The following is a 13,810-nucleotide window of genomic DNA, read 5'->3' as shown; positions in this document are numbered from 1 at the left end:
CTGAGCACGTGATCCTGCCCCCCCCCCCACCGGGGCCACACCTGCGCCCAGGGCCAGCCTCCCCCAACACCTACGGCCGGGCCCCCCTAACTAGGACTCACAGAAGTAATAAGCCTAATACAGTTGACTTTCTTTAATTAATAATGATTCTGTTCCGTTCCTCGGAGCTCATAAAACACCCTGCAGGTTGGCAAAAACACTCATAATATTGATCCGAAGTCAGGCGGGATATTTATTTTGTCTTTGCCCCATGAGCATAAATCCTTGTCCGTTGCCTCCTGCTCTCTGCATGCGGGATTTACAGTGGCCAGTTTCTTAAAAGCTTTCGGTAATTAAGGAATAAATATCCATCGGTCTTTGTTGGCCGTCCTTCCTTAGCAACGCGGCCGGGGGAGAAGGCATGCGTGCCAGGGGCGGCCCGCAGCGGGCCGGGGTCTTCCCCTGCAGAGAGAGGAAGCCCCCTGTTTTCCTAACATATTGTTCCGGCCCCCCTTCCGTGCCTCCCTCCCAGTTCCTGCTTTGCTCGAGGCAGAAAGGCACTCTGGAAATTCCTTGCTGCTAGCTGGCTCTTTCTGTCCTCTGCCGTCGCTGTCCCCGTCCCTGTGTAAGCCACACAGGTCTCCTGTCACCGCTGAGGACACTCCTTTGCTCCGTTTTGCTTTGCTACAGAATTTCCTTTAAAATGAGCGTTGACAAGGGCACCTGGGGGCTCAGTCGGTTGGGTGTCCGACTTCGGCTCAGGTCATGATCTCGGGGTCCGTGAGTTCAAGCCCCACGTCGGGCTCTGTGCTGACAGCTCGGAGCCTGGAGCCTGCTTTGGATTCTGTGTCTCCCTCTCTCTCTGCCCCTCCCCTGCTCACACTCTCTCTCTCTCCTCTCTCAAAAATAAGTAAACATTAAAAAAAACATTGTTTTTAATCAGCAGTGACAAATCCTCTCCCAGCCCACGAAGTGGGAAGAAAGATGTTTCCGAGAGGAACGATATGACAAGTGACAGGCACCAAAAAAAGTTCTTGGCCTTTTAATGTTTGGAGGGAAGGGTTCCCAGAAAAATGAACACAGTAGACTTGACACAGAGGAGGCTTTCGGGAAAGGCCATGTCTTAGAGATGCGTCCAGTGAAAGTCTCGTTTGCGGAGAGGGGAGGGCTGTGGCCAAAGCCCCCCGGGGACCGCTGCTCACGACGCCCTCGAGGGCCCGGCGGGGTGTCTGGTCGCTGTCCCAGGGTGTGCTCCTGCCATGACTCGTCTCCTGGAGTGCCACGGGACAGTGCCGAAAGCCATCCCGAAGCTCTGCTTATTCGCTAAAACCGGTCTTCTCTGGGAATCCAACCCATTAACCTCGTTACCCCCTGGCAGCCTGCCGAGCCCTCCCTGCCAGCCTTACGCTGCGCCCAGTGGCAGCTGCGTGGGACTGTGTCCCTGCAGCTAGCTCTGGAATGCGCAGGGAGTGGAGGAAGGGGCGCCGCGTCCAGACGAGACTTCTCTGAGCACCGTGGCCTGTGCCGAGCGTGGCTCTGTCTTCGCTCTCCGGCTCTCCCCACGGGCCCCTGAGACTTGCCCAGCACTTTGCTCCTCACTGACTGCAGGTGTTGTGGACAGTGACCCACATCCTCTCAGGGACCCAGCTGCCCGCGCTCCTCTCGTCACGGCATTTCTCTCGCGAGTCCTGGTATCCGCGTTGTTCCCTTCACGCTCACTGTTCTCGAACATCTGCGGTTTCCTTTCTCGTCATTCCATATTCACTTTTAATGCCAGATCGTTTTGGGAAGGAAACATGATGGGAGGGAAGAAATGACCGACTGTCTCCATGGGCCCTATTCTCTGCAGGCAGCAGTGGGAACGTTCCAGATCACGGGCACCATCCGAGACCGCAGCCGCCAGCTGGCGTGGCTACCGTACGCGTGAGGGCGTGAGGGCTGTCGACAGCAACAGGGCCATCTTCTCGTTTTATTCTGATTGGACTCGGGCACCAGCACGTGGCTCGCACTGCCCCATGGCAGAAGGGGGCACAGCTCTAGATTCTCGGACACAAGTCACATTACCCGTTCCACCCAGGGAAGGGTCGGGTGTTGAGATGGCCAGAGAGGGAGACTGCGGGCAGACCAGTGCCGCAAACCCGACCAGAACCCCCTGCCCGCGTGGTGGCCTGGGGTCGGGTCTTCCATTGGTTTGGAGGCGGCAGAGCCCGGAGGAGGAGTGGAGGCAGTGACCCCAGGGTCAGCCGCTTGGCTATCGCAGGTGGGGGACCCACATCTCTCTGGCTCACCTCCCCCTCTAAAACAGGGCAGGACCCACCTCACCAGACGTCATCAGAGTGAACCCACGTAAGTTACGGAAGCCTCAGCCCCATGGCTGACACATCAGAAGTCCTTAACAAACCGTAGCTGTGGCATTAGCAGTCACGTCCCTCGTCTGGGTGACAGAGCCAAGACATAAACACGTGCCCACAGGTGGGTCACTGCAGGCCCCCACGTGGCTCAGGCAGAGTTGTAAACACTGGTGGGAAAAGGGTGAGGGGTCAAGGCTTGTTGGAAAGCAGCAAACATGGAGGGTGGCGCTAGGGACTTCACGTGGGAGACCTCTGCTCGCAGGGATAGGAAGACACCAGCCCGGTACTGGGCAACTCCAGGTGCCGGGGACACCCAGTCCTTCCCAGGACACCCCTTCAGTTCCTGGGCACCGATGACCCTCACACTCGGCGTCTTTGTCGCCATGATCATCACCATCATCTGTGTCTGGTCTTGCCCTGGTGGCATTCTTCGCTTCCAGACACTTCTGTCCAGCTCATCAGCGAGCCTCATGTCTCCCCTGGAGCTGAGCTCTGCAGTGGTCGGCCGGGCACAGGCTCAGGGGTCCTCACTCCATGCACCCGTAACCCAAGACAGAGCCCGGGGCAGCCCACGCCCAGTGAGCAGCCCCACCCCCGGGTCCTCACCCCAGACATGGGCATAAAGCTCTCCTTCCCGCCATCCGACCCTGCACATTCTTTGCGAACGCAGATGCTCCTTTCTGTCCCTGCCCCGCCTCCCCTTGATCATCTTCTCCTGCCTCTAACCTTGATATTGTCATCCGCTGAGTTAGCTGTCCTTGCCATGTGTGCGTCACCTGGCTCAGTTTAATAGACCCTGGGAGTTACTGGTGCCACTCACTCAGGCACACAGGAGCAGGAAAGCCCTCTCCATCCCGTCCCCCTGCAGGCCGAGGGGAGCGGGGCTGTGGCCCAACCCATCCAAGATCCTGCCACAGTGGGTCCCCAGAACCCGTGTTGAAGGCTAGGGCTGGTCTGGGAGCCTGGCTCTGTCCCGCCTTCTGGAAGATTCTTCCTTCCATGGCGCGTTCTGCGTGGATGACCCCAGGCTCTGGGGTCTTCACAGTCCAGCCGCTGTATTTCAAAATTGGAAAAGCCGTCCATTGCAGACCACCCACCCTTTCACCGTCTCCGAACCTTGGAACACAACTGTCCCATCTCTTTTTCTCTTAAAGAAAAGTTATTTCCTTTATATTTGAGGTGAGAACAAGCAGAGTGAGAGAGTGGGGGCAGAGGATCGGAAGCAGGCTCAGCACTGACAGCAGAGAGCCTGACGCGGAGCTCGAACTCACAAACCGTGAGATGGTGACCTGAGCCGAAGTCAAGACGCTCCACCCTCTGAGCACCCTCCAAAGGCCTTTCCTGTTAAAATGTCATGATTTCTCTCAAAATCCGGCCATGACTCTGCCATCACGTGTGCATTTTGCATTTGTTTGACACATAGCTCCTTTGTAGAAACAGGGACCGTGCTCAGGGGCCCTTGACAAGCCCGGTATGTTGCTGGGAATTACCAGGAAAGGCGGTTTCCAACCTCAAGGTGCTCATCACCCTCAGGATCGCCACGGCAGGTGCTCCTGGGACCCGCAGGCGGTATTTACTGTCACCAGCGGTCATTTCCCTCTGGCCAGCACTGAGGACGCAGGTGTTGATGAGACGCATCCCAGAGCTAATCTTGGGGGGGAGGGGGACACGTGGAGCCTTGGCCGTGTCAAGGTCACATGTGGCAAAGCCTGTCTGTCAGGCTGCGGGACCAGAGTGCATCCCAGGCCTGCAGACCTGCGGGACGCTATGCAAGCATGGCACTGGGGACAGCCAGGGCCCTACCTGCTCCCCGATGCCCCCAAACCCTGTGCTCAGTACCTGACCAGCCCACGGCTTACCCACCAGGCGGTTTCCCGGCCTAGAGGGCAGGGAATGGAGGGCCACCAAATAAAGGGGCTTCGTTTCAGGCAGGAAGAGAAGAAAATGTTTACTACTACACCTTCGGTTGTATCTCTTCTTTTTATTTTGGGGGGATTGGGTCAGTGTCTTTCTTCTGATTAGTCGTCCGTTCTCTCATTTTCTCTCACTCCCGTGTGGTTGATTTATTTAAAGGTGTGTCAGCACGGGGCTCAAATGAGGAGCTGGGCCGCCTTCTTTCTGCTGACGGCCGGCCATGCCAATAAGTCATTTTTTAGCTCATTAGCTAACGGAGGCTGTGAGCAGCGGGCCTCCAGGGGATTGGAACGAGGTGAAGTGATCTACTGCTGGCTACGCTGCTCTTGAACTGGCCTTCCTTGGGGAAAACGAAAGGCCCGGCCAAGACAAGCTGGGGACCCCAGAAGTGAGATGGGACATCAGAGTAACAATTAGAGTATTTGTGTGTTGGCATCCTGGCGCCTTAGGGCAAATGGTCTCAGATAGAATGTTCTCGTAGAAAAAGAAACTACCAGAGTGTCCGCCTTTTGTGTGTTAAACGTGAGCCCAGAAGCCAGACAACAATGATGGAGGCCGCGGTCATCCACAGTGTTAGCAGTCGTGTTAGCAGTCGTACTGGGCTCCCCTAAGGAAATATCTCAGATTGGGTGTCTTCAGTACATAGATGTGTTTTCTCTTGGCTCTGGAGGTGGGAAGTTCAAGGTCAAGGTGCCAGGGCTTGGTTTCTGGTGAGAGCTCTTCCTGGCCAGCAGACCGTGCCTTCTCGCTGTGCCTTCCCTTGGAGAGAGATCCCTGTGTCTTTTCCGTGTCTTATAAGGACACTTTTATGACCTCATGTAACCTTAATTACCTCCCTAGAGGCCTGGCCTCCAAAAACAGACACATTGGGGTTAGGGCTTCAGCATATGGATTTGGGGGGGCAGGGACACTACTCAATCCATAGCACCCAAGAAGACTTCAGATATCTCAAGGCTGTGCTAACCCCACTTGGCCCCAGACACCCTGACAGCCACAGGGTCCTTCACACCAGCTGGGCTCCCCTCCCCCAGCATCCCGAGCCCCTCTGGGGTGGTAGCGTGTGGGGGTCACGAGCACTGATGGAGTTGTCAGGGTCCCTGGCCAAAAGCCCCTGCCTCACCCTTCCAAGCACACTTAGCAGCCCAGATTTAGAAACGTTTAAGTGTCCAGCAGGCATTTGACGCCCCCCGCGGATCCGCATGCCATCAGCTCCCCTTTGTCACACACCCCACCCCCACAGGTGAGTTCTCAGGTGCTCGATAGCAACTATGCATTGTTAAGAGACCCTGTTTGAGTCCATCATTACAGCACCAACAGCTATCACTTGCAGAGCAGCCGCTGTGGCCAGCACACCCTCCAAACACGTGACCTCAGCCCCGAAACCACCCTGCCTTCTGTGGACGTCACTGCCCACTTTACAGGCAAGGAAAGGACAGCCCGAGAAGTCACTGAAGGTGCGGAAGGCCACACCCCGAGGAAGCGCGAGGCAGGCACATAGATCCCGTCCTTCCATTGCCGAAAAGCAAGGCCTTGTGGCTCCATGGCCATTCTCTTCTTCCGCCCTTGGCCACTGCGGAGAGCCCACAGGGTACAGCTTACCGTGTCCCCCACCCCCACCCCCCGATTTATCAGGGTGCACAGCGACCACAGGACACAGACTCTAAACAACAGCAAGTGCTTGAGCATGATTAGGGGCTCCTGAATTAACAAAACCCTTACACGCCCCTGTCTGAGTTCTCTGTTCCTGCTAGCTGGATTTCAGCTGCGAAAAAGCCTTCCTGATTCAGACGTGAAGTGGCCTTTAGCTTCCCGGCCCCTTCTGGTGTCTGAAAAAGCAGCGAGGTGCTGCCAAAATGCAGGCCCAGGAGCCAGTGTGGAACGGCAAAGAGGTCCTGTGAAGGACCGTGGTTCCCACACGTGATAAAAACAGCCCTGGGGGCCAGGTGGGCGTGGGGCTGGGAGAGGCAGTCCCCTCCAGGAAGGCCGCCTGGAGTCTGTGTATCTGTATCTGAGTACGTAGCGGTTCTGCAGCCCTGTCGGGAACAGACCCCTTGCTCCGGCCCCTGCGGGGTCACAGGTGGGACTGCTGTGAAGACTGCCAGCCTCCGGCCGTCCCTTGTCCCGCACAGGAACCGCCTCCAAGACCCTGTTCCCAACACCAGAGTCTTTCCTCTAAAGAGGCTCCCGAACTAGTATTAAGCCCCATAAAATCTGAACCCAACTTTGTCACATAATTATAAACAGCATCGACTTTTAAAAGCAAGGAACAGGGGGAGCCTGGGTGGCTCAGGTGGTGAAGCGTCAGACTTTGGCTCAGGTCATCTTGCGGTCCATGGGTTCAAGCCCTGTGTCCGGCTCTGCTCCAGATTCTGTCTCCCTCTCTCTCTGCCCCTCCCCTACTCACGCTCGCTCTCTCTCTCAAAAATAAACATTAAAGAAAAAAAATTTTAAATAAAAAGCAAGGAGCAGTTTAAACACGACAATCATTCAGACACGTGTCAATTTCAGTGCATTCAGGCGAGCTTGTTTGCGGGGTGACCACGTCCCAGGACAGGAAGTCACCCCACTACCCGGGAGAGCACGCCGGCCCCAGGAGAGGTCTCAGAAGCTGGGGGCCGTCTTCGTTCTTTGGCTGGGATGTCCAGATATGAAAAAGAGAATCGGTTAACTACAGCTAGGACGAGAGTTACGTGTTCAGCTCTCCGTTTTATCCCTGGGTGGTTTGGCAGCACGCATGAAAATCGACCAGAGCAGAATGAAACCGCTCTGACTTCAATGCCCACCAACAAACGAGAGCTAGCAAATGGGCACGTGAAAATCTGCATGCATTCTTCACCATTGTCCCTTTTCACTTCATTCACGGCGTGCCCTTGCTCTCCGGCGGTTCATGAAACGCACCAACTATGTTAAATACGTGTTAAGTAAGGTCTTTTAATCCCACGAGGGACACGATTTTGTTTGGAGTGTTTGGTCTCTCGCCTGCCCGGTGCCCTTTCTTGTGTTCTGGCCCCGAGTGGGGACAGGGTGCGGGCTGCGTGCGCCCAGCCTCGGCCTCGGCCACGCCGGGGTGTGAGTGCTCAGCTGTAGCACAAGTGTTTGTCCTGGAAATCTCAGAATGAAAAGGGTCAGGGGGGTCACTCCGGGGTCACTCCCATGGACCAGGAAGTGAAGCAAAACTAATTCAGATTTGCTCCTGGAAGAATCTGTTTGCCTAAGTATTTAAAAACAGATTAGGGGCTAACCCGACACTGGATCACTGGGAACAGTGTAAACACGGGTAAAAGGTGTAAACAAGGCCTTTCTTCTGTACTTCGGAAGAAAAAATGTCACGGTTAATGAGTTTTCTTTCTAGAGTATCACGGAAGCCCTAAGTGATTCTCTGTGTACTTTGTCGCTATGCACCCTGATTATTCTCCTGGAGAAAACGCTGGGTTTTAGGAGGGGACTCGTGTATCATTTAAGTCGCTGGGTAATTACAGTTCCTGTTCTCTGTACAGCTTTCTTTTCTTCTTTCATTAAGTAGCCACAGACCTTGGCTTCGGGACAGTGAGAACACACTTTGCTGTTGGTCTCTTCCTTTCTCTCTCCCTTTACCCATTCCCTTCCCGTCCGGGCCCCTCCTCCCCGTCCCCAGCCCTCCCTCCAGATGTCACAGGGAGCATCCTGTCCCGCTTGGACCCTGAACTCCCACCCCCTCCCCGGGGTCATCGCCTCCTGCTCCCCTAGCTCCGCTCTGGCCTCGGGCCACCTGCCTTGTCTCCTGGGCCGGGCCCCGGAACACCGTGATGTTCTCCACGTCGGCCCTCCCCGGGTATCCAGAGAGAGTACGGAATCCGGTAGTAGCTGAGTTAGCGCGCCTGTGTTTTCCCCTCCCCCTGGGGGTCTCTGAGGTTTCATTCGTGGGTCTGTGGTGAGATTTTCCTCAAAGGATTGGAGACCCCAAGGGGGTCACGTACTCCCTTCCCTGGGGAGGAATTAAGAGCCAAGAGTTCAGGGGCACACACAGGTGCGGGGAGCTTACTGGCCATCGTGTCCACTGCCCCCCCCCCAGCAGTGCCCCCTGATCCTGGCTACACGCCGTCGTTGCTTAGCGCAGCACTGGCTCTCGGGCCTGTGGCCTCCCCCCTGCATGTGCCAGACCCCAGGCAGGAGGGGGGCTCCTCCTGGCCACAGACCCCGCACATCAGGACCCCTGCTGGGCTGGTTTAACACCCCCCTCCCCCCCCCCCGAGAGGTTCTGATTCCGGAGGTCCGGGGCAGAACCTGAGAATCTGCATTTCTAACGAGCTCCTAGCTGCCGCTCCGGGCAGGGACCCCACCGCGTGGAAAATCTGCCCCTCGAGGGGCTTCCTCATGCAGATACTCGGCCATGCCCTCTCCCTTCCTCCCCGATGCCCCCGACCGCGTGCGTTCCGGAGCGGAGCGGTCCTGGCCCCGGCCACCCCTCCTGATTGTGACCGCACCTGCGTGGGGGCTCTTGCAGGGAGGAGAAGGAGCGGTGGATCCGGGCCAAGTACGAACAGAAGCTCTTCCTGGCCCCCCTGCCCTGCACGGAGCCGTCCCTGGGCCAGCACCTGCTGCGGGCCACCGCCGACGAGGACCTGCGGGCCGTCATCCTGCTGCTGGCGCACGGCTCCCGGGACGAGGTGAACGAGACCTGCGGGGAGGGGGACGGCCGCACCGCGCTGCACCTGGCGTGCCGGAAGGGGAACGTGGTGCTGGTGCAGCTCCTGATCTGGGTAGGTCCCCGCGCGCAGGACCGCGTGGCCGCCGCCGCCCTCGCTGTCTGAGGAGGGGACGCGGTGCGGGGAGGGGCTTTAGGATGGAAGAGTGGAGGCCCCTGGCTTTCGGGCTCCCCTGTGTGAGGACGCCTCTTGAGGACTGACCAGAGGGAGGGAGGGGGTCCACGGGCCCCGCTCTGCCCGGCCCTCCCGGGGGGGGGTGTCTGCAGAGCTCATGGGCCTCATGACCCCTCTGGGCCAGGTGGGGTTGGAGTGTCTGTCGTGGTCCTTTTACAACAGACCGCTGTCACCTTTGGGAGAGGGGTGGGGAGGGAGAATACAGCTAGTTTATAGGGTTCTCTCCCTTTAGCAACCCAAAAATACTGGACCCAGAATTTGATGGCAGGACTTTATCAAAGGGCTTTTTCTAGACTCTTCTGGTTAAGTTCTAGGGAAAATTCTTTCTTGTTTGTTTTTTAATGCTTCTCTTTGAGAGAGAGACAGAGTGCAAGTAAGGGAATTGCAGAGAGAGAGGGAGACAGAGTCCAAAGCAGCACCAGGCTCTGAGCTGTCAGCACAGAGCCTGACGCGGGGCTCGAACCCACAGACCGTGAGATCATGACCTGATCTGAAGTTGGACATTTAACCGACTGAGCCACCCGGGCGCCCCTAGGGAAGATTGTTCTTAAGTTTCTGTGGAAGCATTCGTCACGAACCCTGAACGGCAACAGAAAGGCAGAGTGTGTGGAGCCGCGGGCACCACCGTGTAACCGGGGTCCGCTCCTGAGGAGTCCATGCCCCGCGGTGGCACAGCCCGCACACCTCGGGGGCTCAGCCACCCCGTGTCACCGCAAAGGGCGGCAGAAGGCTGCCTGCCGAGAGGTCCCCAGCAGGGGCAGATGGCGGTCCTTACCCATGGTAGGACCTGAATAGGGGTAACAGGGGACGTCTCTGCGCCCTTGTGTGTTACATACAGATCTCCCCCAATGAAAGGGAACCGCCTCTGAGATCAAGAAGTGATTATTTTTTGTTTTCACAATCGGAAAGGCAGAATGGAGCCAGCAAAGCCAGGATTACCAGTTGGTCTCCTGCAGAAAGGAGGGGCTGGGTGTCAAAAGCACATGGTTTCTTTAAAAGAATACGCGTGGGGCCAGCTGTGCTCTCTGGCCGTCCGCGTCCCTCTCCTCTTCCCTGGGTGGTCCGTCCCCCCGCACCGACTGCCTCGGAGGGCACCCGGCCCCTCCCCCGGTGCCCCCACCCGTGACCCTGACGGCCCTCTCCGTTGCCTCCACAGTACGGGGTGGACGTCATGGCCCGCGACGCCCACGGGAACACGGCGCTGGCCTACGCCCGGCAGGCGTCCAGCCAGGAGTGCATCGACGTCCTGCTGCAGTACGGCTGCCCCGACGAGCGCTTCGTGCTCATGGCCACCCCCAACCTGTCCAGGAAGAACAATAATCGCAACAACAGCAGCGGGCGGGTGCCCACCATCATCTGAGGACCGCCGGCCCGCCGCGCCCGGGCCCCTCCTCAGCCTCGCGCCTCGCCCCGAAGTCACGACACGTGAGTCCCGTCGCATCCCCACTCTCTTCCCGGCGGTCACCCGCCCACCCGCCCTCACCCTGCGCGAAATCACAAAAGCCTGACCGCCCTCACGGGGCGAAGAGGGAGGCCAGGAGGCTGCGAGACCGACTCCTTTTCCCGAACTCCCCCCCACCGCCCACAACGGGCAGGAGCTGCCGGTGGTCCTCGGTTTCTTGATGATAGCACACGGCGAGGTAGCCGGGTCCAGCGGCCCGTGGACACAGAGCACGGCACAAGGGACGGGGACGCGAGGGGGAGGGGAGGCGAGGAGCAAGGAGAAGGGTAACTCTCCTTAACCGGCAGTTAAGCACATCAGTACATTTCACCTCTTCCAAACGGAACACGCGGATTTCATCTCTTCTCCGAGGAGCTTGACGGCATAAATCAGAGGCAAAGCAGAGTTTGTCAGGTTTGAAGCCCCTATGATGGTATGTGTCAAATCAGTTGTAGCTAATCTGTCCAGAGAGAATACTGGCTTCATTACGCTTGTGTAGTAGAGTTCTTCCAGCATTACCGCTGTTTAATAGAACATGATTAGTCATCACCGAGGAAAAAGCATATTAGCCGAAGAGGTAGTTACACCGCACGCTCTGATGCTTGCCCCGATGTGATTGCAATACTTCTTAGAAGCATCATATTATCCCAGACATGTTCTTTCGAGCCCTTGGAGCCCTCCTTTCTAAATTCACTGTCATAATTTAGTATCTGTTTAATTTTTCAGTCCAAAGAGAGGAAATCAGTTGCTGCGTATTCTGAGATTGCCGTCTCCCTCCTTGGTGCAAAAAACAAAATGGAAAAAATAAATTAGGGTAGCTCAGAAATTCAACAGGAAATCACGAATCCAAGCTAATAATAACACTTTGAGTACATATAATAAACTAACTGAAGGCATAAAAGGCTATATATATATATATATATATATTTTTTTTTTTTTTTTTTTTTTTGACCCCAGACATCAGATCTTACTTCCTTTTGCCAAGGTGGAGGCCTTGGGTCTCAGTCACTTCTGGGCCCCACCGAGTGTCACCCAGGCTTCCGTGTTCTGTCCTTAGATAAGATTGTGAAAATCTATTTGAATAAAAGAAGTTCATAAATATGCATTGATTTTTGTACAGACAAATGTCACCTCTGTTAATTTATAAATTGAACTGGATGTGAACTAATAATGTACAACTAGTTGCGATGCGAGGGTCACAGATCATTGTACGCGGAAGCCACTCCCAGCAGCAAATGCTTCCATTAATGTGACAGACAGCCTCTGAAGAGGAGCGCATCAGAAGACGGTGGTATGATTTGCTTATTAAAATCGAGGAGGGAAAAAAACAACCAGACACTGAGGCATATCAGAGACGAGGAAGGAGGCATGTGATTTCCCATCATTTTCAACCTGATAGCACTTCTGCTGACCCAGAGGAAGGGGCCACGGCCAAGCGGGGGGCGCTTTTCTGAATCCCAGACCCGTGCACTCTGCAGTGGCAGTTCGGGACCGGCCACCCGCAGGTCTGCGGCACCTGCCGGCCGGCGAGAATCACTAAGGCCTGACTTGGCGGCCGGGCCCTCCGTCCTGTTGATTAGCACGTCCCCTGACCTGCTGTCACTAAGCGGCATCAGGCTGCTTCAGACGTTAGCTCCCTTCATCCTGGCCAAATCGTGACACCCTAGGTTCAGAAGGAAGGGGGTGGCTCTGCCCGGAGGAGAGGGTTGTCCGATTGGAAGGCGCCCCTGGACACTGGTGGCCCCAGAACCAGGGTCGCACTAGGCTGGCAGCCCCCCGGGGGGGTCTCCTGCTCTCATATAGCAAACCTTCTATTTTGTAAGAGTTTTTCCTCTTCTTTCACTTTAAAAAAAAAAAAACGTCAAGTACGTGGGGAAAAAATAAAGCTTTACACAGAATTTATACGTGGGCCCGTGTTTCATGGACACTTGTAACCTTGCTTTGGCTGCGTGGAGCCTGACCACAGGTCCCTGATCCTCCCCCCGGTTTTTAATGCTGTGTTTCATCGCCGTGTCGTTGTTTTAAATGTGGTTAGGGGGGGAAACGTCATTGCCTATTTTTGAAGAACTCATTACTCTTCTCTTCCACCTGGACACATTCTGCTCCGCACAGCCTTTAGCATAGACGTTACGTAGCGAGCGCAGATGTAGTATAAATGAAATTCTTAAATTATTTCATTGTAGTTAATTCCCACTATAGGAATGCCCTGTCATATAGCGAAGCCTCGTTTTGAAAAGAAACAGAATTCCTTGTAAGGCTTCTCTTTAAGATGTATATGAGGGTGTACATATTATTATACATGTTTATAATATAATATTTTCCCAAATGACTCCTTTTTTCACTTAGCCTTTCACGACCTGAATGCTAGACTGGGTTTTCCCCCTCCCTTCCCTCTCTCCGACGCGGGGACTTCATTGATTCCTCCTCAGAAAACCTGACCCCTCTTCTGCTATTTTTAGCCATGGTGATCTGTTCCAGGAGGCAGCCTGCTTTCCTGAGCCTGAGTTTTGGCAACAGACGAAAGGCAGTACTGGGTTTCAAGAGTTTTCCTCTAAAATAAAGGTGACCGGTGGCTAATCTCTTTGTATTTCAGTGTCAGACCAGAAGGGCTTTCTTCGCCAACCACGCTGTCATTCCCATCTTAAAGCCTTACCTAACACCGAGGCCTGGAAGCAAAAAACAAGGGCTAGTGTTCGAAATAACCAATTGGGGGAGGGGGTCGAGTGGTCTTTGTTGATTCTCATGGAAGTTCTGCGAAGTGACCGTGAGGCGAAGGCACCACTGCCTCTTCTGTTCAGAATTAACATTTCCCTTAACCGAGAAGCCACCTGCTGGGGAAGACACGCGGGCACGTGGTCACCGGTTAGGGTAGCTTCACCATCTGGCCGGATGTGCTCCGTGCCCCAGACACCCTGCAGAGAAAGGAGCCTTGCTTCCGACTCCCGCCCCGGCCCCACCCGTCTCCTGTCATCCCAGGAGAGGAGCAGCTCGAGGCTGCGCGGGTGACAGATGCCCGAGCCCATGGCCCCGTGAGCAGGTGCGCTTGTGTGCCTCCCAGCAAACGCATCCCGTGCGTAATTACCCCAGAAGGCAGGAGGAGGCCCGGGCTGCTCGCTGATCACGGGGCAATGGGGTGGTCTTGTTGCATTGCTCTTGAGCAGGATCCTAAAAGGAACCCGGGTGGTGGCCCTTCCCGCACCATTGTCTTCTGAAGCTTTGTCTAGCCTGACGACGTCTCCTTGGACCCAGCCTCTGCTGTCTGGCCT

The 13,810-nt window shown here is 55.8% G+C and overlaps 1 protein-coding gene across 4 annotated transcripts in view; it reads left to right on the top strand.

Moving 5' to 3' along the window:
* Nucleotides 1-12,403, top strand: part of AGAP1 (ArfGAP with GTPase domain, ankyrin repeat and PH domain 1) — a 538,356-nt gene extending 525,953 nt beyond the window's left edge. For all 4 annotated transcript variants that reach the window (XM_039228590.1, XM_039228588.1, XM_039228589.1 and 1 more), the window contains 2 exons: nt 8,728-8,983; nt 10,260-12,403. In XM_039228590.1, coding sequence (XP_039084521.1) covers nt 8,728-8,983; nt 10,260-10,463 — 460 coding nt within the window. In that variant the 3' untranslated portion in view covers nt 10,464-12,403. The remainder of the gene's footprint in view (nt 1-8,727; nt 8,984-10,259) is intronic.
* Nucleotides 12,404-13,810: the final 1,407 nt, after the last annotated feature.

Source organism: Hyaena hyaena, unplaced genomic scaffold (assembly GCF_003009895.1).
Source record: "Hyaena hyaena isolate Hyena2069 unplaced genomic scaffold, ASM300989v1 scaffold_31, whole genome shotgun sequence".
Lineage (NCBI taxonomy): Eukaryota > Metazoa > Chordata > Mammalia > Carnivora > Hyaenidae > Hyaena > Hyaena hyaena.
The sequence above is the reverse complement of the archived record's forward strand: the minus strand, read 5'-3'. Positions and strand labels throughout refer to the sequence as shown.